Source organism: Bolinopsis microptera, chromosome 2 (assembly GCF_026151205.1).
Source record: "Bolinopsis microptera isolate Bmic1 chromosome 2, MBARI_Bmic_1.0, whole genome shotgun sequence".
NCBI lineage: Eukaryota > Metazoa > Ctenophora > Tentaculata > Lobata > Bolinopsidae > Bolinopsis > Bolinopsis microptera.
The window spans coordinates 15,672,389-15,693,104 of NC_087073.1; the positions used below are offsets into that span (position 1 = coordinate 15,672,389).

Here is a 20,716-nt window from a genome sequence, read left to right on the forward strand (position 1 = left end):
TAATTTCAAATAGTCGTAAAATACAATTCTCTCTTAACAGTGTAAGTTTACTTAACAGAAAATTGAATCATAAATGAAGTAAACAAAAATATCAAAAAAAACCATCTCATTGAAAATCCAGTCACAATCACATGTTACCACACCTGGAGAAGTGGACCTGCCAATATTATAAACTTCATTATAAACACTAATTTGTGTGTCCTTCTCGACAAAGAATAAATTATTTGACAAAAGAGAAACCAAGCATAATTATAAGTGCACATTCGCAACTAAATATTTATGTAAGCAGTAAATCACATTCGCCCTGTTTCTTTTTCGGTACAAAATAAACGTTTAATAGATAAACAATTTAAGAATTTTTAAGTAAATAGGTGTTGAAAGATTTTTAGAAACACTAAGTTGATAATATATCTCTACTACATCATAATTAATTATGTGATTATGTGATATCAAGCCAGCAAGATGTACATTGAATCGATATTTCAATTCATTAGGATATGTATCAAAGGAACTATTTGTAATTAGCAAAAACATTTGCCCTTCACTATACCCATTTACCCATTACCCCACTTTATGATAACTGTACGAGTCAATTATACGATATCGACAAAGTTAACTATAGAAATCACGGTAATATAAAAGAGTGACCACAAGCAAATAATCAACTAATAAATCAACTCATCAGCCTATCTAGCTGATTTATTTAACCCCCTGTCGCCGCTACAAAATTCCTTATAGATCATATGAAATAAGAGTGCGTGGAATACAACGATAACCATGGAAATGACAATGATGAATAGTGCTGAAATAGGATGTTCTTCCAGCGAGTGAAGATCTAGTCCGTGGTGTTCTTGTATAAGCTGCCTGTGAAAGGAGAGTGGGGTAGAAAAAATGAATGTTATAATCTAGCGATAATGCTGAGCTTGTTTGATAAAAATAGCGGAAACCTGATCTGATTTCAAAAGTTGTCATGACCACCGTGAAATCACCAAATAAAATATAAATTATCAAACTAACCTAAGAGTGATGAGCTGTTCCTGTTGAGTTGCGATATACACAATAGGAGTGGCTGGGTTAGTGGGGTGTATGGAGAATGTGATCTCCTTTCCGTTGCTCGGAACTGTTGCTATCTCGCTCGCGCAGATCTGATCACATGCGTATAACGGGATGTCGTTGAACTCTGGATTCTTCCAGATCTTCACCTGAGATAATTGTCATGTTAGTTATCTCGCTAGATTCCGTTATTGCACGTTAAAATTTAAATCATCCCCCATGATAATGTTTGGGATGGGCACCTTCCTTTAAACGCTTCATGATTCAGATAAACAGTTAAATATTTGAAAATTGCAAGAACTTCCCTAATTATGCGCATTCTCATTAATTAAATTTCATCTTAATGATACAATAATTTCATTCCAAACCATTTCACCATCCTTCAACGTAGACCCTTGGTCTACAAAAACAGTCTGTGCAACCTACTTTACAGTCTAGATTCTAGACTCTAGAAGGAAGATAAATGATTCATGCTAGCAACTTCAGTCGGATTTTACGTTTATCTATGTCACTAGCGGTCATTTCAAGGTCACTAAACGTAACGAGGACGGAAAATAAAAAATGATCCGTTGGAACATGCACTGAAATTAGAGCATAGAGAGAATCCTCTACGCTACATGATCTGACATGTAAATATGTGTTATGAAAAGGCAGAGTTTTAAAATGGCCGGATCATGCATTTTTGATTACAGACAAAGAAACGATAGAACAACCGGCCCCGGAGATATTCATGATCTAATGAGGCATAATATGCTCATATTATGATGACGGCAATGGATTAGGAATCTAAGGCTAATTAGAAATGAAATTTATAAGATCACGTCAGTATGGCTTGGTTGACGTGGTCACGTGAAATGACAGTCAGGCTGATGACTCTAAACAGAAGCATTATAGTTGTACAATATGATTTATTCGTCCAAAAGAAGGTTTAAGATTTTCCAATACTAGGCAGATATTATCCAGATGTCAGTTGTAAATAGTAAATTTATTGGTTTGCAAATAGCTTGAAATGAAGCTCCAGCAATGTGATTCCAGGTTATTAACAGAATCTAAAAGAAAATGCTAGTTATGCTACTCACGTATCCAGTGTGGGAAGGAGTGTTAACAGCTACAGAAATGTTGATAAGTATCTCCTGAAACTCTATACCCCACAGGGTTATGTACCCCTCCATTGAGTGGGGGTTCAGAGCCAGTTCCAACCCGTGTATAGTCTGTGGATATACATTATACATTATACATTATATAATATTATCATGTATAATATATATAATTATATACAATAGTTGTAGATGTGCGATATTTGTATGTTCCATTAGAACATTGTCATCACAGAGTCGAGTCTATTAAAAAATCAGAAAGTTTCTTGAAAGAATCGTCAAATGAGACTCAATTTAAACACTACACGACATAATCAGATTATATTATTTGTATTAATTGTTATATGTATATATACATTACATCGCAGAATATGTAGTAATTTAACTAAGGAGTTATATTACTTGTCACTATATTCAGATTACCCTGTAGTGCAGAGTATGTGGATATAATACAATATGTAACAACAACACTGTCTATCCATAGACTACTGATAACTTGTCAAGACATAGCTACCTCTCGGACTTGCATTACAGCTGATTCGTTTCTTTATGATTTTATTATAGCAGCTGGAGATAACAAAGGTAATCACAGCACACCGTTTAAATACATACAACTAACAAGCTCTAACCTCAATGAGACCAGTGAAGGATCTGAGAAGAGCCTGATAAAACATGAGCCTGCTAGAAGTGCTGAACTCACTACAGCCCCCAGTAGCGAGGACTGTTTTCCAGGAGGATAACCTAGCGTAGGCTGCGTCCAGAGACTTCACTTGAGTCCACAACACCTGGACAAGGAATGTTCTAGAACTATTCGTTATACTTTTAATTAATGTATGTGATGTATTTTTAGTGTACAATGCAGATTGTATACTTGTATTATTTAGTCACTGGATTACACGTAGGTGAGACTCATATCAACATGTTAACATGTAAAATGACAGTTGAATGAGGAGCTGACTGCTGAGCGCTCCTATAAGGAGAAGGCACGGCTGGTACCTACCGGGGAATGGCTGCTGGGTGAGCCCTTAAAACAGTTAGTAGTGGAGGATTCAGGTATAAGAGTGGGGGGCTTGTACATACTGATCAGATAGTACATTGTCAGGTTCACTTCCAGGGGTTTAGCCATCAGATGGTCTTGGAGCGGTTGTAACCGTAAACCTGAGAGAAGGAGTGTCAACTTAGTTTTAAGGGGTAGGATTGTAGACGAATATCTTACAGTTGAAATTTACATTTAATAAAGTCATTGAGATAATCTTAATAAAGCTGAGATAATCTTAATAAACCTGAGAAAAGGAGTTTAGTTACAATCTAGTGTTAAGGGTTAGAATTACAAGCCAATTGTAGACGAATGTCTTACAGTTTAAACTCAATTTATGTATCAAATTATGGATATGTCATTGTCTTGTACTAGAGTGACCCAATCCGCTAATAGCTTTGACATAATTTTTTGTAAACGAATTTTATTTTAACCTAGCAACTTATTTGTGCGTGGAAATACTGATCCTGATACAGTACCACCAAATGGCATGGGACCCGTAATTTTTCCCTTCGCATACATAATATTCAGGAGATTTTGGAAGATTAAATGCAGCATGCGTCATTAAGAATTTAGTAAGTGAATCAAGACCGGCGATCAGAGATAATTAGATAAAGAATTATAATTGGAAGCAGGGGCTAGTTCACGGGACCGAGTTCACGAGAAGTAATCCAGTCTGTAATATTTAAAAACGTCTGATTTTGAGTTTGGAGATAACTGGTTTTCCTTTTACTGCTAATTACTAAAAGCGACCTCTACAGTCTTAACATTCTAGCTTCATAGGCAAGACTGCCAAGACATTCCGTCATATAGAGTAATAGCTGTCAGTCCCACTACTACTCAAAGAGTAACAAGAAACAAAAACTCACCAGATTTTCTGATATCCTTCCAGTTAGCCACGTGATCGAGTACAACTTTATTCTGATCCAGGTTAATCAGCTGCTCCTTTACAATCTTACATACATCCTTCAGTTTCTCACTGCGTTCTCCAACGTCAGGTAGTTTACTGGAAGCAAGGGACACAAAGAGCTTAACATTGCCGTCTTTGTACGCCTGATAAGAGGGAAATGCTTACAAAAACTTGGGACAGACTTTTATATATCATTCCCTATCATTTTATGTTACATCGTGTCTTATCTTTTGATAAGAGGTTTAAACAAAATTTCGTTAAAATGATGGAAACATTTGTTTGTTTACGTCGCTCATGGTGAAATCTAGTTATATGAAAATTTAAATCAAGTTATACATTAAGAGTATTTAAATTTGGTTATATTAGTATTTAAAATCGAGTTACATAAATTTACATCATGGATTTATGGGCTTCACAAAAATATAGGTTTAACAAAGATTTTCGGCCAGATAATTTGAAGCAATACATAAGACCATGATAAGTCTACACTATAAACCAACCAACAATCGAACTCACCTCAATATCAATAGTCTTATGAGAGAGAACAGAAGCAGCAGCAGCTACATAAGCTTCTCCATTAATAGAGTGAACTAGATCAGAGTAAACTACTCCCGTCTTCCCTGATACCTTTATACTGAAACGGTGGAGATATTATTTTAAGGGTCATCTGGGAGGACTTAATATAATTAAAAAGTAATCGGTTGATAATATATTATTAATAATTAACAGATCATCAATAATATACAATATATAATAATAAATTGGCAGCAATGATAACGTATCAGATGAATATCTTGTACGATGTGAAGACTACCCGCAAATAATTTGCCATGTTTATGCTGCAAATATGCAGTTACCTGAGCAGCGGGAAAATAGACATGAGCAATGTGGTAAACTGTCGACGTACACATGACAAACGGTGGGCACACCAGCATAACTAGATACTGACTGCGCAGTCATGCAGTGCTCCTCCCTGGGCGTATTGCAACAAGTAACAGTTAGTGAGCCTTCTTAAAACTGGAGAGTAAATACAGAACGCATTTTGTTGTGGCACACTTTAGGAATTATACTTTGGACTGGTATTGTTTTTAGCGCCCCCATTGAACACCATTGAATATTAGCCCAACAACTTTAGATTAATTCGGTAAGTTCGATCCTTATTTTCTTGGCTGGACGAGATTCCAGAATCCGGCACCAACTTTTTGGCAACAAAGGTTTTCCATTTTGGGTAGGTACTAGGCAGCTAGCCGCTTGTGTTCTAAAAGGGTTGGCTTGCTGTTCGTTCAAATTTCAAGGATGTGAATTGTGAGCGGTCTGTTGTGATCTAATTTTGGTTGAGTATCAAATCCCGTCCTTCATGCGAGCTAAAATTGGTCACGTTATCTATCAACTGACTGTACCGGGCCGCGTGGCTACGTCACTCGGTGACCACGTGCCAGACAAACTGGTGCCGTACCATAAAGATCATTAAGTAGTACACACAAGTTCAGTGTGCAACTTGCACTTAAAAGATGCCGAATGCCTCCCAGCACACTAATTTATTATATTACACAGTGCTTACAGCACTATGTGGGCATGTTCTGACTTTTTACGCTTCATAATTAAGAACAAATAAAAATTAGTTATACAAATTAGGAATGGGTATCATGCCCAATGAATACCTAGAGTCTCACTGAGTAGAATCCTACCATCATGATGAAATTTATCTCAGGTTGTGCTGCGGACTCCTTTAAATGAGAATCCAGGTAAATATCCAAGTAACCGGGACTTTGGTATTTGTGTTCATTATACTTATCCATGTTACTCTGGTTATCTGACGACAAACACAATCCCTTTACTGTACGATACTGGCGAATTTAGGGGTTTTCTAAAGTTCTGCATTTCCTTTGAGAGGCACGATTCCTTCACGGGCTGAGGGGCTATGAAGATGCTCGTAAATACAGTTACTGCCCCGAAGCCCCGAGGATATATCAGCTACGTCATCACGGAAATGGGAACCTTCGTTTAAAACGCTGGATAGGAGCCAGGATAGGCAGCACTTAGTAAGAGCTATTACGGAAACATTACCGCAGTTTAGTTTCTTTAATGGGGAATGTTGTACAGTACATCACCATGCCTCACTGAGAATAGCAATATATATTTTGTAGGTTTCTTATTTATATTAAGAGCATTTCAAAGAAGCAGACCAAACATCTCATCTCTTATTGTAATATTACACATTCAACCAGATGTAGTGATGTATACATATTTACAGTATTCAGAAGAACAAGTAATACTCCATAAATTAGTAATCATCTGAGTTAGTTGTGTGCATGAGTTGTGTCTAATCACTGGCATGGTGTGGCATCATTACATGAAACGATGTGCACTGTGCAGCAGCCCACACTTCGTATCGACAAGTCCTTGGTTATGAATATTATGAAACATGAGCAGTGAATTGTTATATACAGTTTTGTACAGGTAATATTGATGTTACTGACATGTCATGGATGTGTTCCAAGTTTTGATTAATTACGAGAGCACAACCTGATAATTAATTAATATCAGGTAATTTTACGGGCGGGTAGCCGCTGCCAAAATACAAGGCATGTGTATACGTTAGCCTATCAAGATTCAAGACTCATTAACATACAGCTTTTGCTATTAAATAATACGGGTGATTGTAATTGACAATTGTTTTAGTTTTACGTGATGCAAATCCAATTAAGTATTAAACATGACAGGAGATGTATGGTGTGACACATATCCTGTCACCTGGTGTCATGTGATAAAATCAGACCAACTGTTCATATTAATACTTGTATTAGACAGATGAATGGGATGATACATTTTATGAAATTGCTGTTTAAAATAAGTGATTCAATTAAAAATATGACAATTGTCCATCAGAAAGTTCCAATATAGATATATCAGTTCGTTTTAATATAGAAAGTGAGTTTTAATATAGATACTACAGTAAGCTTTCAACACATTATAAACAATATATTATGACAAAGAACATTATTGTGATTGTAAATAAAAAATTTAGTTTAAGTAATTTCAACGATTTAGTGTACAAAGCTCATGACAGACGCTTATGGAGAAGCTATGGGTGAGTCGAGACTACTCGGCCACTCGATTTTATGATTTATATTCTATTATCTTGTGTTTGCTGTATATAGTTGATTAATAATAATAAACAATATATAATATATTGTATCTATATACATTATACATGTGTTAACAATTGCACAGTTCCACCTCATTGTAAAGCAATTGCAGCTAAAATGTACCGTACTGTACTGTACTACTTTACTATAACTTATTGTTCTAATTACTATACGGACACGTTCATTGAAGTTTGAGGATATTGGTAAATTTCTAAAATAGCGTTTTCGACGATAGTGGCTTAATTTTAGCATCTATTAATCTAGCGTGTTCATAAGTTCTGAACATTAGCCACGTGACCCATACTCCCATATGCACTGCTCAGAAATAAAATGTATTGCTTTTAGGCATAATAATGTAAAAAATGTCACATTTTTGTGACATTGTTTACCATAGCTGCCCAATTATCATTCCTTGGTCTGAAATATAGTAGATTAGGTCAATCTAACAATTATGATACAGCATTGGTTAAAGGGCACGGATCGTACGGCTTTAGGGCAATATTTCGTAAACTTTGTCACACTCAGAATACGAGACCTCTTTTCTACTGTGAGGTGTCCTCAAAACGCTTTCAACTCATTATTTGATGGTTCTTCTGCCAATCATAGCCCTAAAATATGTTGTTTTGAAAAGTTAGCAAATACATGCACTTGGTTATTGGGAAATGATGTAAATTCTGTCACATTATATGGAATTTGAAATTCTGGGTGAATTTCCGAAATCATTTATATCTGATTTTGATTTGGAAGGCGGGAAAACTCTATATAAGGACGATACACGGATACAGTTGATTCAAGTATAGGGCAGTTGATGTAAACATCGTTACAAAATGATACGACATCGTAAATAGGTTACATTTTGCGGGGAAAATCTATATAAGGACGATACACGGATACAGTTTATTCAAGTATAGGGCAGTTGTTGTAAACATCGTCACAAAATGATACGACATCGTAAATAGGTTACATTTTGCGGGAAAACTTTATATAAGGACGATACACGGATACAGTTGATTCAAGTATAGGGCAGTTGATGTAAACATCGTCACAAAATGATACGACATCGTAAATAGGATAAATTTTGCGGGAAAACTCTATATAAGGACGATACACGGATACAGTTGATTCAAGTATAGGGCAGTTGATGCAAACATCGTCACAAAATGACATTGTAAATAGGTTAAATTTGGAAACAATGATTATAGAATGAAATAGTCTGTGATTAACATATTACGTACATTATAAAATGGGCAGGGGTTTTTATATTTCCTGTATCTCTGTATTAATCATTTCGGACTGTAATTAGGACTGTTCACGTGAAAGAAATTGTATCTAAATTTTACAATGACGTACTCGTATGTGACGAAATTTACATTCCTTGACCCTATTTTGAAGAACCATACCTCGGTTAGAATTCAACTATTCAATGTTCTTCCAGGAATTATTGGTTGGTTATTGTTTAGCAAATTAGAACTCAAGTTTAACAATGCTGAGTTTAATTTTACTAAGTTACTGAAATGTGACGAAATTTACTTTTCCTGCCCCAACAGTATAATTTCAATGTGATGAAAAATTGGCATGGATTTCAATATTTCCTGTATAAATCCATTCTAACTATAATAAGGACTATTGATATGAAAGAAAATCTATCTAAATTTTAAAATTACGTATGTGACGAAATTTACATTTCTTGCCCCTATTTTAAAGAACCATACCTCAGTTAAAATTCAATTTTCTTCCAGGAATTATTGGTTGGTTATTGTTCAGCAAATTAGAACTCAAGTTTAACAATGCTGAGTTTAATTTTACTAAGTTACTGAAATGTGACGAAATTCACTTTTCCTGCTCCAACTAACAGTATAATTTCAATGCGATGAAAAATTGGCATGGGTTTCTATATTTCCTGTGTAAATCCATTCTAACTATAATAAGGACTGTTGATACGAAAGAAAGTCTATCTAACTAATGCAAGTGCTGATGTGACGAAATTTACATTTCTTGCCCCCTATTTTGAAGAATCATACCTCGAATAGGATATAATTTTACTTTATCACCATACTTATGTCGATAAACTAGTTATTTTGCCAACAAATAGCAAATAAAGTTATCATATTTTTTTGTGATGAAATTTACAAATTTTTTTACCATGTTCAGGTGTTGAAATTTTGCCAATGTTAACATATCACTCAATCACTACCATATAATAACTTATATGACCGGTTGTGTGGTTGAAATATTGTTAATTGATCCATAGTACGTAATATAGGGTGTTTAAGTTGGTATACTATTATTTACTCAATTTCACACATGTTGAAATATCATACAAAATGTATGTGACAAAGTTTACCTATTTCTGCCTTCTGTATTTGTATTTGCCTATAACAATGAAATATGTGAACAATTCCAAACACATTCAGCTCACAAAATAATGCTAGACTATTCGGCATTTCTTGTCAGGATGTCATAAATATCCCTCATATAAATTTCTTAAATGTGTGACGGAATTTACATGGTGCAACCATTTAACGAAAAAAAGTCGCTAAATATGTAGATAATAGTCATATGCAACTATCCTATAAATTTGAAATTCGAAAATTTGGTCAAACACGACAACAAGGGGTCCATATAAACTCTGTCACGTTTTTATAGTGTGACAAAGTTTACAACTCACTGCCGGCCGCATTTAAGCGATATCTTATCGTCTGATAAAGATATCGTTATGCGACAAAGTTTATCTAGAGGATGAAACGATTATCCTAACCATTGAGGGTTTATATAGTTTTATAGTGTGACACATTTTACATCATCGTGCCATTGAGTAGGGTCACTAATATTTACCAATATCCTCAAACTTCAATGAACGTGTCCATACAGTATACACGATATTAGATAGGTATCATATTATACTTATTACTTCTGTGTATACATATCCTCAAAGTGCTAATTTTCTGTGCTGTGCTGTACTGTTCTACTCCACTGTTAACTGTATTATATACAATATAAAACACTGCACAACAGTACTTACTTCTGTATGTCCTCCAAGTGGGTGTCTATCCCAGTTTTCACAGTAACCGTCTGTTTAGTCTTGGTAGGGTTGTTAATAGTAACATCATGTCCGATAACAGAGGTAGTAGCTAGGGAGGTGAATATCGTCTCCTTGATGGTGATACAGCTCTCTCCCACGTGGTACAGATCCACCTGATAGAGGGGGGGGGGGGGGTGAGAAGGAGATAAAACACAGTACTGGAGAAGTAGTGGTTATCTAGTCACGTGATTTACCAGCTCACTAGCCCTCTTACCTGACAATATATTATATACTCAGCCCCCCATCATTACCCACGTACCACATTCATACATTCGTCTAGATATGAAGATATCAAGACCCTTCTCACGTTGTACCATAGGAGCTGCCACTGCATTCTATAATCACCCTACATTCCTATATATAATACACTGAGAATGTAAGGAGAAGCAAGGAGATGTAGCTCGCCTGCTCGCATGTTTGGAGTTTAACAATTGCACGATAATAATTAATTAACTATACATTCCACAATCCTGTGGAATGGATTGAACAAGCATATCAGCTGATGATTATCTGCAGATGATTATTATATAGCAAGTATATAATATTCTATATGGTCTGTGGTTCTGAAACCACCTTATATTGTACAAGATGCATAGTACTTAATTCATAAGATACGTATTCAGCTGAACATCTTACAGAACCGTTTCACTGTCACTGTGCCAGATGTATTCTGAATATCTCACGGTATGAACTATTATGTGTTTAAGCGAGTTTTACTGCTCAAACTGTGGCTTCAGCAGAGATACTCAAACTTCTCGAAAGCTCTAACAGGAAATGAGAAGAACTAATTGCAGCACATCAGACCGCAGTCAAGTTTAAGGTTACCACAACAATTTCAATATGTACAAATCTGCGCATGAGTACTTAATACTTAAACAGTTATAATACAGCTAGCCCGGGAGCTTGTTACTTAATACTTATTCAGTTATACAGCTAGGGACTTGTTTTTAAAGTACTTTCAAAACATTTTCAAGTTTAAATCACATTTAAAGACAACAAACAAACAAAAAAAGACGTATTAAACCGTGGTCATTAGGAAAGTTCGCACGAGATAGACCACGTCACAACAAGAACTTTTAAGATAGTCATATGATGTTCAACTAATTGACTTTCGATTAATAAAATTTTTGAAGCATCTAGTCGAGGGCAAATTAAAGCTAACGAGTCATTTTACATTTTGTTTTCTTATGACAGCTTCCAAGCATGCAATAAAAGTTTAAACATGTTTATTCGATTCATCAGATCTCACTCTTTCAGAATCCGAAGAGAAGAGGTTGAATATGGTGTAGAGGCACACTCTCGAGGAACGTTTTGACGTTGTCCTCGGACTAGCCCTTCAAATTGTTTCTGTCTAACCTGTATTCATGAACAGTCGACGATCATATACTAACCTGACATGAGTTTTGAGAGGTGAGATTGAGGCTAACTCCTGTCACGCTTATTATAATATTTAATTAGTGATAGTTTTAATGTTGAATGCTTTTATTTACTGTATAACTCCACTTTTGAACTATTTGACGACCATTTATTATTTTCATAATCGCACCGGCTTTTTTCCAGGGAGTGCGATTACAAGACTAATTGCACCGTAAGCATATTCGGTGCGATTACAAAACTGATTGCACTACTTTTTTAGAGCCCTCTCAATAACTGTTCTACTACTATGAGGTACTGATTTAAATATTGATTTAATTTTAAATCAGTAACCTGGGGTAATTTATGTCCGACAGTGCAACAGATTTATGATCATAATAAAATAGAAAATATTTCCTTGCGTTTTTTCTTGTAAAACTTTCTCAAACAGTTCCATTTTTATTACACTTTATAGTTTAGAGCCTAATTTGGCATGATATCAGATCATGTGATATTATATTGCCCCATGGAGAGCATTGCCAGAGCAATTGGTCTCGTGCGTGAGCTAGGAGGTCGCCAGACATCTCATTTTAAACTTTTAAAGCCGTATCGATTTTCTATACGTACGCATATCAAAAATCAAATGTGTAACTAAAACAGAAATGAAATTACAAAAGTTTTAAATTTTTGTCAAAAAACAAACTTTAAGGGGTGTTTCTAATGACCAGGGTCTATTACAGATTTAAAATGATTAATAATGATCTTAACCATCAGCTATATTAAAATAGGTAATTCGATCAACTTTATATAGCCAGATTAAAATATACCTGTCCATTTTTGAGGTGAAGTACTGACATAGCCAGCGAAAAGGCACTGTCGTGAATGTAGAACTTGAGATTAATGTTGTGTCCTAGATCCAGAGGTTGGGCATCTGGGGGAGCAGTCATCGTTAAAATCAAATAACTTTTAATCCTCCAGTCTTAAATCTATACATTTACATAAAATAAGCTCTAGACTCAAGATCTTATTTTTTTTAGGGAAATGTATAAATTTATCATCACGAGTCTTATCTAGTACGTGTTAACTGTTAAAGTAGCCGGATATCATTTTGGCACGAGACGATTATTCGTACAAAGTAAGGTGTTGATGTATTATATTCCCTACAAAATCAACAACTTATTTTGTAAACTAGAACATTTTAGTGCGAAATATTGTATCAGAGCTGATAATCTGTGATCGGATACTAGACTCCAAGGAGACAGCTTTTAACTCTAAGTGCAGGTTGAAATCTTATAACTGAAAAACCCGGAAAGACAGTGATCTGTATTTTGAAAGCTCCAGCTTAATAAATATTTCGTACCACTTATAATATGTTTTAAACAACCCCCTCCAGACAGTGATATCTGAACTTACTATCAAGGAGGACAGAGTGAGCGCCAGTGAGCGGAGTAGTGGCCACGTGACCATTACCCACCAGGAACAGTCTATCTGGTCTCTTGGGTCCCTACATTCAGGACAATGTCCATTTCAGCTGATAGTCTCTCAAACTGAGCTCTGTACCCTGACAGACAGGGGGGGAAGTTGGCTACCCGTGTTGAGATCGGGGCTGTCTCCTGGGGGAGGATAGTTAATAGTTGAGTTAAATAGTTTAAAAGTAAAATAGTTAGGTAAAGTAGTAAATATCAGTTAAGTTAAAACTTATCTGACGATATTGATCGACTGATAATTTAGAAGACTGACAGTTTAAATAGCTCAACAGACAATAATAGCTTTGGTAAATCAGTACTTCTTTTATTGAAATTGTAAGGCTCTAAAAGCTAACAGCAACAAAACACAACAAACCACAAAAAAATAGAAAATGTATCACATAGAAATGGTTGCCAACAACAACAAAACTCACCGGTTCTGATTTAAAGCTGAGACTCCTAAAATAAAGACCAAGGAAGATGATAATACCAATAGCAACAAGGATCCGGCGGGTTCTGGTGGGGGCCAACACTACAGCCATGTCCACACGAAATGGTAAACTTGGCATTATGGAGGGAGTATGGAGCTCACTCTACGTCCTCATTGTAACATGGCTGTGATTATAGGGGGGACCAGTGTTAGATCTAGTGGACTATAATTGGTATTAATAGCATAATTGGTTAATTGAAATATACTATAATTGGGATTAATACCATAAAAGGTTTATCAAAATAGCCAGTTTGTATTTTGTATTTTGTATGTTAATAACCATTAGCCAGCTACTGCATACTGGAATGATGTCACCAATTAGTATGTGAATGTTGTGATTTAGTAGCAATTTGATTTAGCTCAAATTTGTCCATTATTGATTAATTGATTATTACTAGGATTAGCAAATTACCAAAAAGCAAGAAAACAACATCACTTATAGTTTATGATATACGTTTGGGTCTTATTTAATAAACTGTACAGTTACAGAGTTTCGTTAGAGGATCACAACGGTTGCACACACCCGATATTAGTACTAATGAAGCAAGATTATGTAATTTAAACAGCATTTAAATATAAATGGCACTAGAACAACGAAATTAGCAGGTTCACAAAAAAAACTGAACTTTAAGTGTAGCGTAATTTTAAAGAGTGAAATCAAACATCAAAGTGGATCAGTATAAATCGTGTTAACAAAGGTATCAATTGACAGCCAAGTAAGTAAAAATCAAGAAATTATCCTCATAATATAGTATTTACAATATATGTTTAAAACTAGCCTACTGATAATAATTACATTTTGATATTTGGATACAATTCTGAAGGGTTTCAACACAAAGATCATCCGTTCTGCGTATTTTATATGAATTTATGTTGGGTGGGTTTTTGGAGAATTAACAACAAGAGTAAAAGTTACAAGAGTAACGTTTAGTCGTAACCATGTAACCATGGTGACGAGTTGGATGGTCATGGTGAAATATGGGAGAAGTCTCCAAAAAGTTGATAGGATTAGCGGAAGTGGAGAGAAGATAGTCAGCTGGTCAAGCAAGGATCATACAGATATGGGAAGAGGTGACTAAGAAGCAAAACCCAATATTTGGCAGAGAACTAATATTGTGTATTAAGCAATTAATATAATCAAAATATCACAAATATCTGCTCCAATGTTCCGTGAAGATAATAGAATGCAGTTGTTGCTAGTTGCATGGATTTGAAACCCACATCTTCCTTCTGATGTGATGACCACCAAAGATTGCCTCAAATTCCTTGCGCTGAAAACTCCACAGATATCCATTTTGAAAAATAATAAAATCATTTCCTAATCACCCTCTTTTTCAGAGCATATCGCACTGTAAGTTTTAATGAACAAACTTTCGGTATTTTAAATCATTAATTTAACGCTGCTGGGTAGTCTTATTTAGCTTAATATGATTTAACGCTGCTAAAATAGCTTAATATGATTGATCCAAATGTGATATTTTTATAATACAGAAAATAGTGCATCAAATTAAAACAATGATAATAATTTACATCAAACGTCAAATATTTACAAGAAAATGCTAGCTATTTTCACTAATTTAGAACGTGTTTAGTTCTCATTTCACAGTAAACAGCTCATTATCGTAGACACTGATAGTCTTAAATTAGTCTTGCTCAGAGCGGCAAATGTTTGAGAAAGATGGCATGGTGGCTTGTGTTTTAGTCAATCTGCGATCGATTATTATTGTGAACTATTAAGTCAGCTTCAAGTTATTGTTATCAGGTCAATAGGCATGTTTCTATTTGAACTACGACCAAACTAGTGAATAATAGCTAGTCTTGAACATATTCCATGGTTTATCTACAATAAAAGGCATAAAAACCTATTTTTAACCGTTTTTATTTAATCTGGACCTTAAAAAACAACACGAAATCAGAAACAGCTACAACATCGCACGTAGCACAATAATTTCCATTTTCACCTTTCCTCTTAAATATATCATGCTCGGAGAACAACCGGTACATTGTCCAATCTCATATATAAGGTACCCAGATTTCATGCACTCGAGTAATCCACGATAGAAAAGTTACGCTAGTCCAAACAAACCGTCAAAAACAAATAACAAATGTATCAATAACGACAGGTCCCACAACAACTGTCCTCATCTACTGTTTTTGCTTGCCAGACTAGCAGCTATCTTCCGTAATCCCTCTATCCCATTACACATCTGCTTGACAAGTTTCTCCGCGTTATCCGCACTTTGTGATAACTCCCAGGACACCCTGTCAGTTTCACATGATGTTATTTGGGAGCGGGTTCTGGCCAGCTCAGATTCAGCTTCCGCAGCTCGTGCTTCACTGCGCTCTAGCTTTTTCTCTACCTTCTTAACCATCCGATCCAAGTCTTCGGTATCTTGTTCTTCTTTGTATCGACTCTGAAATGATCCAGTGTAATTTGGGGAACTGCATAGGTTTAAGATATCAACAGAAAATCTTAAGATGCAATAACATTATAATCTCGTTATTGTAAGGGTTGTGATCGTAATCTGTTGAAAAATGCATACTGAGAATAAATTTAAATGAAAAATATTCTGTTACTCGCTACATTTGTTAAAAAGGCTACTTTTACTTTGGACATGTTAAAATTTGACTATTATAATCATCAGTAGGGAATAAAACTAACTAATTTCTAGTATAAATCATTTCCTGCTCACCTCAGAAAGTTCCAGATGTAATCTCTTGCACTTCTTCCGGCTCTTTTGTAACTCATTCTCTGTCATGGCTAGTTGTGCTTGGAGCTGGTCCACTTTCAAGCCCAGCTGTGTTGTCATGAATTCCTTTTCTTCTAGTTCTGCATTACGTAGTTGCATTGCTTCCAGTGTGTCCCGTAATTCTCGCATGCTCATGTGGTACACACTTTTTTGGTCTGATGGGAGGTATATATTATATAAAGATTAAATGTGGGTAAAAGTGCAACACCAAAATAGACTTCTCGTTAGCTGAGGGCCTGATCACAAAAGATCGGGCATGAATACAACAATCTGTATGGGACTCAATAGTTCAATAGTGTGAATTGCTATATATTTGGTTTATATATTTATGATAGTCGATATGATATATAATACTAATTGTGTTCTATTTCAGAATGTGCCACAAACATGTTGTCTGTGGGGTTTGATAATTACTTGTAACAACTGGTGTGTTTCATTGCATAGTGATCCATTTAAAGTTAACAAATAGGTCCGGTGCACAGTATCCACTTACTTGGAGTGCCGGGTTTGGAGGGAGGTTTAGAGGAGGGAGCAAGCGAGGGAGAGAACATCTTCCTCGACAAGTTTTCAGATGGCATAGGATCTGGTTGATAAGACTTCTGTGGGAACGATGAAGATTAAGTTGATTTATTCGAACAACATGAAGAAATAGATTATTTAAATCCATGTAATAAACAGTATTCTATTGGGATAGAAAACTGTTGTTGTATGAACGACAACAAAGAAGATTATAAGGTCGACTTACTGCTACTTCATCGTGACCGTTTAAGAAATTCAGAAAAGAGTATGGATTCTCAGGATTCTCTGCATTTCCCATACCTAATAAAAACAACGTAAGAGCGATTAACTTTACATCATAATTCGATCTTTATCTAAAAATTGAAAAAATCCCGACAAACATGTGATTTTGATAATCAACGACATAAGATCAAAGACAAAAAATTAAGGACAGAAGATCGATGTTCAACAAATAAAAAATTGCAAGTTTTGATTTGCAAATATATATTCTTTTATCGTTTAATACCAATATTGATTACATGTTTCATAAAGTTAATCAGCATCAACAAATTTACAAAAGGGCAATAATATATAAACTTTTTTTAAGTGACCTCCCAACACAGTACACTAGCATAGTAGCACAGTGATGATTCTTGGTCCAAACATATATTATATATACATTTTAAATAATTTAGGGAGACCCTATTATAAGGTTCTCACGAAAGTTGTAAGGCTAATTCTAAGTAGTGCTATTTAAGGCTAGCACTACTAGTAAGTTGTAAGGCTAATTCTAAATAGTGCTATTTCTAGATTTGGTCAGTCCTAAAGGAAAAGCTTTCCTACTGGGACTGCACATCCCTTTAACTTTAAGATGTGCACTGGGAATGATCTTAGGTTAATTTCAAGGCATCCTTTGAGTTTAACTCAATTCTTCAGGTTCTATTCTTCTGATGTTCCAAAGATCTTTGACAGCTTGTGTAATACCGATATCATGTTGGTTGAAATAAAGTAATGTAACAATTGTTAATGCAGTCACCACTTTTAAGATTGCACTTATGATAGCCATTGCAGTTGTATTAGGAACATAATCAGTTAACACCTGCAAATAAAATACATAATTTTAGTGTGACAATGATTATTCCAGCATTTAAACAAATAGTCTCACATACTAATTTAAAACTTATTAAATTCAAAAGATGCTTCAGATGTCATTAAAATGTAAGGTATTTACCTGCTCAATACCCCAGTGGGTGTGAAGGGGGACAAGAATTGCGAGAGCATGATCAAAAGCAAGGGTTGGATATACTGCGGCTCCAACCATAGCACCGACGGTGAGAATGGATACATACCTCTCAGCCTGAAAACATATCTATTGAATTATCTGATGCATAGAAATGTAAAACAAGTGTAAGTGATTTAACACAGCTACAGGGCATGATACAATCTGCGAAAAGGGTTATCACGAGTCAAAAAGAGTTATTATCTATTGAAAGTTTAGTGCAGACTTACCCTCCAATGCTTAACACTTGAGTCAGAGAGATAAGACACTTGTGTCAAGTTGGGAAGCAGTTGCCTTGAAACAGGCCTCAGCCTCATGCAGCCAGATCTAACAACAGCTGATAACATCTAAGTTGGAATGTTCATTAAATATTCAATTCTCTTAACATTTCACAGGATACATTAAATAACACAGCATGAACATGAATTGAAATATGTTCAAAAGATTATAATAATAATATAATAATATATATATATATAACTCTAAAACTCTAAAGTAAAGTAAAGTAAAAATAATGACATAACATCATCACACATGTCTGCAAAGTATCAAATCACTATATGGAAAAACATAAATATCTTAAATCACCAAAATTAATAAATTATTAACTACAACTTTATTTTAAAAAATTCAAAAGCATCCCCAAAAGATAACCCTATTCATACTTCCCAGTGGAATAAAGATTTATAAATCGGTCACAAGAGCAACTGCCTAAACATGCAGAAGTGAAAACAAATAAATAAAAATACTAGCAGTCCTTGACACTCGTAATAAATAGAATATTAAATTCGTTTAATGTCATCAAATTCTTAACCATACATGTGACACCAACCTTCGTTGTGTAAGAATGATTTAACAACCTCTACTTGACACAAAACATGTACTAAAAGGTTTGGCATTCTGTATGACATAAATATTTATATAATACCAATAATTGGGCATCCATACTCCATTCAGCATCCATATTGATTCAATAGGCATAGTTAGTGTGAGCATCAAACTTAGACAACAAAGCTAGACTTCGCAAACGTTTTTCAGAGCAGTGCTACAACATTTACAGAAACAAAGACTTTCTACCTTGCATTAGACTATATTCCAGCATCATGATATCTTTATTATTGGAGGGTCCCTCCATTACCATAGTGAGTGAAACAAATTTAAAATTTTATCCTTTATTTTACAATCATAATATAATAATATTTATAAGCCTCCGTTTTGAAAGTTTTAAATTTTAATACATTCACATTTCTATTTAAAATTCAATTTTATGTACAAGTCAATAACTGGCCGCCAAAGCCGCGCATTCTTGAAAACAGGATTAACTTGATTATAGTTATACGACTATGTAAATTAAAAACTATCCGTGGTTTTTTCTTTTAAATAAATAAATTATAATTTTACCTAAGTCCAAAGCCAGCTTTGAAAAATTTACTATTAAATCATAATATATCGTCAACTTTAAATATTTACAATGCAACAATTCATTAATCTGTAAACACGCGTACTCCAGCCCCTAAACGCATAAATTGTTATGCGGCGCGGCTCAAGCCGCGCACGCACGTATTATTTTATACTGTTTGCTTTCTAATAAATATCGTGCCAATGTGTACGTCTAAATTGTAAACGTTCATGTTTTGTGTAAAGTGAATCCAATTGGGACTAGTGACAAGGATAAGGACCCAAGTGCCTGTACGGCTTTTTCGGGCCCCTGTGGACCACTACTCTTGAAATCACTCTACAACATTGAACATCTATATCTACTACGTCATTTGGCAATTATTGTCATTAATCTAACTTTCTAATTAATTGCCGAGGGGGAATAGTAAACGCTTCACATTAAAATTCAATATACAAAATTCAAAACCATCAATACGGTATTAAATATTATGGACAAGTCTATAGATCTATTTCGTAGTCATATATTCACATGATTTGCTTTATATTATATTATCTTAATACTGTAATGAAGTACAGTAGGATTTGTGTTTCGAGAAAGAAAGGTTGCGGTCAAATTATTAACAAAAGTAAACAAAAGTCCATCAGGGACTCCGTGCGCGTGGAGTCGAAAAAGGTACACGGCTGCTGTCTGGTGCTGCTAGGCATTTATTGATCAAGATGTTTTATTGTATTGATTTATAATGATTCTATTGTTCGTGACTAATCAAGTTCTAAGTGGAGGTATAAAGTGCTGGTCAAGATACTTCGTCATCTCATGTCCAGTATAATGATTAAGATAGTATACAATGCAGTTTTAGTAGTTGACCCATACAGTTAAGTCCGTCATAACTCACAATCGTTAAGTCGTCGGTCAATTGTCAAAGTCGTTGTGTGTTTATTCGTTGAGATAGCAGTAAGATAAGATGTTACGCGCGCGCGCGTTTAATCCCGTCGACGTGAAATGTGACAATGAAAACGCCATAGAATTATTATTTTCGCGCGTTACGTAGAGTTTACCAGTGTGTAATACTAGTTAACACTGGGTGTACACTGAGTGTAAGTGTAAGTTTCATATACAAGCCGTTGAATATTTCCAATTTTGAGTGTATCGTGAGC

At 35.0% G+C, this 20,716-nt stretch overlaps 2 protein-coding genes across 2 annotated transcripts; both read right to left on the reverse strand.

Moving 5' to 3' along the window:
- On the reverse strand, nucleotides 1-13,763 carry LOC134826253 (uncharacterized protein KIAA2013-like). The gene is made up of 11 exons (XM_063838569.1): nucleotides 13,581-13,763; nucleotides 13,094-13,293; nucleotides 12,508-12,611; nucleotides 10,268-10,440; nucleotides 4,613-4,730; nucleotides 4,056-4,239; nucleotides 3,151-3,308; nucleotides 2,780-2,935; nucleotides 2,133-2,264; nucleotides 1,018-1,202; nucleotides 1-864 (listed from the first exon to the last, which is right to left on the reverse strand). The coding sequence occupies exons 3-11, from the start codon at nucleotides 12,535-12,537 to the stop codon at nucleotides 687-689; spliced, it is 1,314 nt and encodes a 437-aa protein (XP_063694639.1). The 5' UTR covers nucleotides 12,538-12,611; nucleotides 13,094-13,293; nucleotides 13,581-13,763; the 3' UTR covers nucleotides 1-686.
- A 318-nt stretch (nucleotides 13,764-14,081) lies between these two features.
- On the reverse strand, nucleotides 14,082-17,265 carry LOC134811455 (uncharacterized). Its single transcript, XM_063818289.1, has 4 exons — nucleotides 17,132-17,265; nucleotides 16,880-16,985; nucleotides 16,330-16,541; nucleotides 14,082-16,050 (listed from the first exon to the last, which is right to left on the reverse strand). Exons 1-4 carry the CDS (start codon nucleotides 17,201-17,203, stop codon nucleotides 15,778-15,780), a joined length of 663 nt encoding a protein of 220 aa, XP_063674359.1. The 5' UTR covers nucleotides 17,204-17,265; the 3' UTR covers nucleotides 14,082-15,777.
- Between the last annotated feature and the right edge of the window lie 3,451 nt (nucleotides 17,266-20,716).

What these genes read in the sequence shown, in the direction of transcription:
- LOC134811455 (XM_063818289.1), bottom strand. Translation starts at nt 17,203, where the DNA reads ATGGGAAATGCAGAGAATCCTGAGAATCCATACTCTTTTCTGAATTTC. An exon ending in CTCCAAACCCGGCACTCCAA is followed by an intron (nt 16,542 to 16,879) that starts GTAAGTGGATAC and finishes ACCTCCCATCAG; the next exon opens with ACCAAAAAAGTGTGTACCAC. An exon ending in TACATCTGGAACTTTCTGAG is followed by an intron (nt 16,051 to 16,329) that starts GTGAGCAGGAAA and finishes GGATCATTTCAG; the next exon opens with AGTCGATACAAAGAAGAACA.
- LOC134826253 (XM_063838569.1), bottom strand. Translation starts at nt 12,537, where the DNA reads ATGTCAGTACTTCACCTCAAAAATGGACAG. An exon ending in TTCACCTCAAAAATGGACAG is followed by an intron (nt 10,441 to 12,507) that starts GTATATTTTAAT and finishes CCCCTCTATCAG; the next exon opens with GTGGATCTGTACCACGTGGG. An exon ending in GAAGGATATCAGAAAATCTG is followed by an intron (nt 3,309 to 4,055) that starts GTGAGTTTTTGT and finishes TCCTTCTCTCAG; the next exon opens with GTTTACGGTTACAACCGCTC.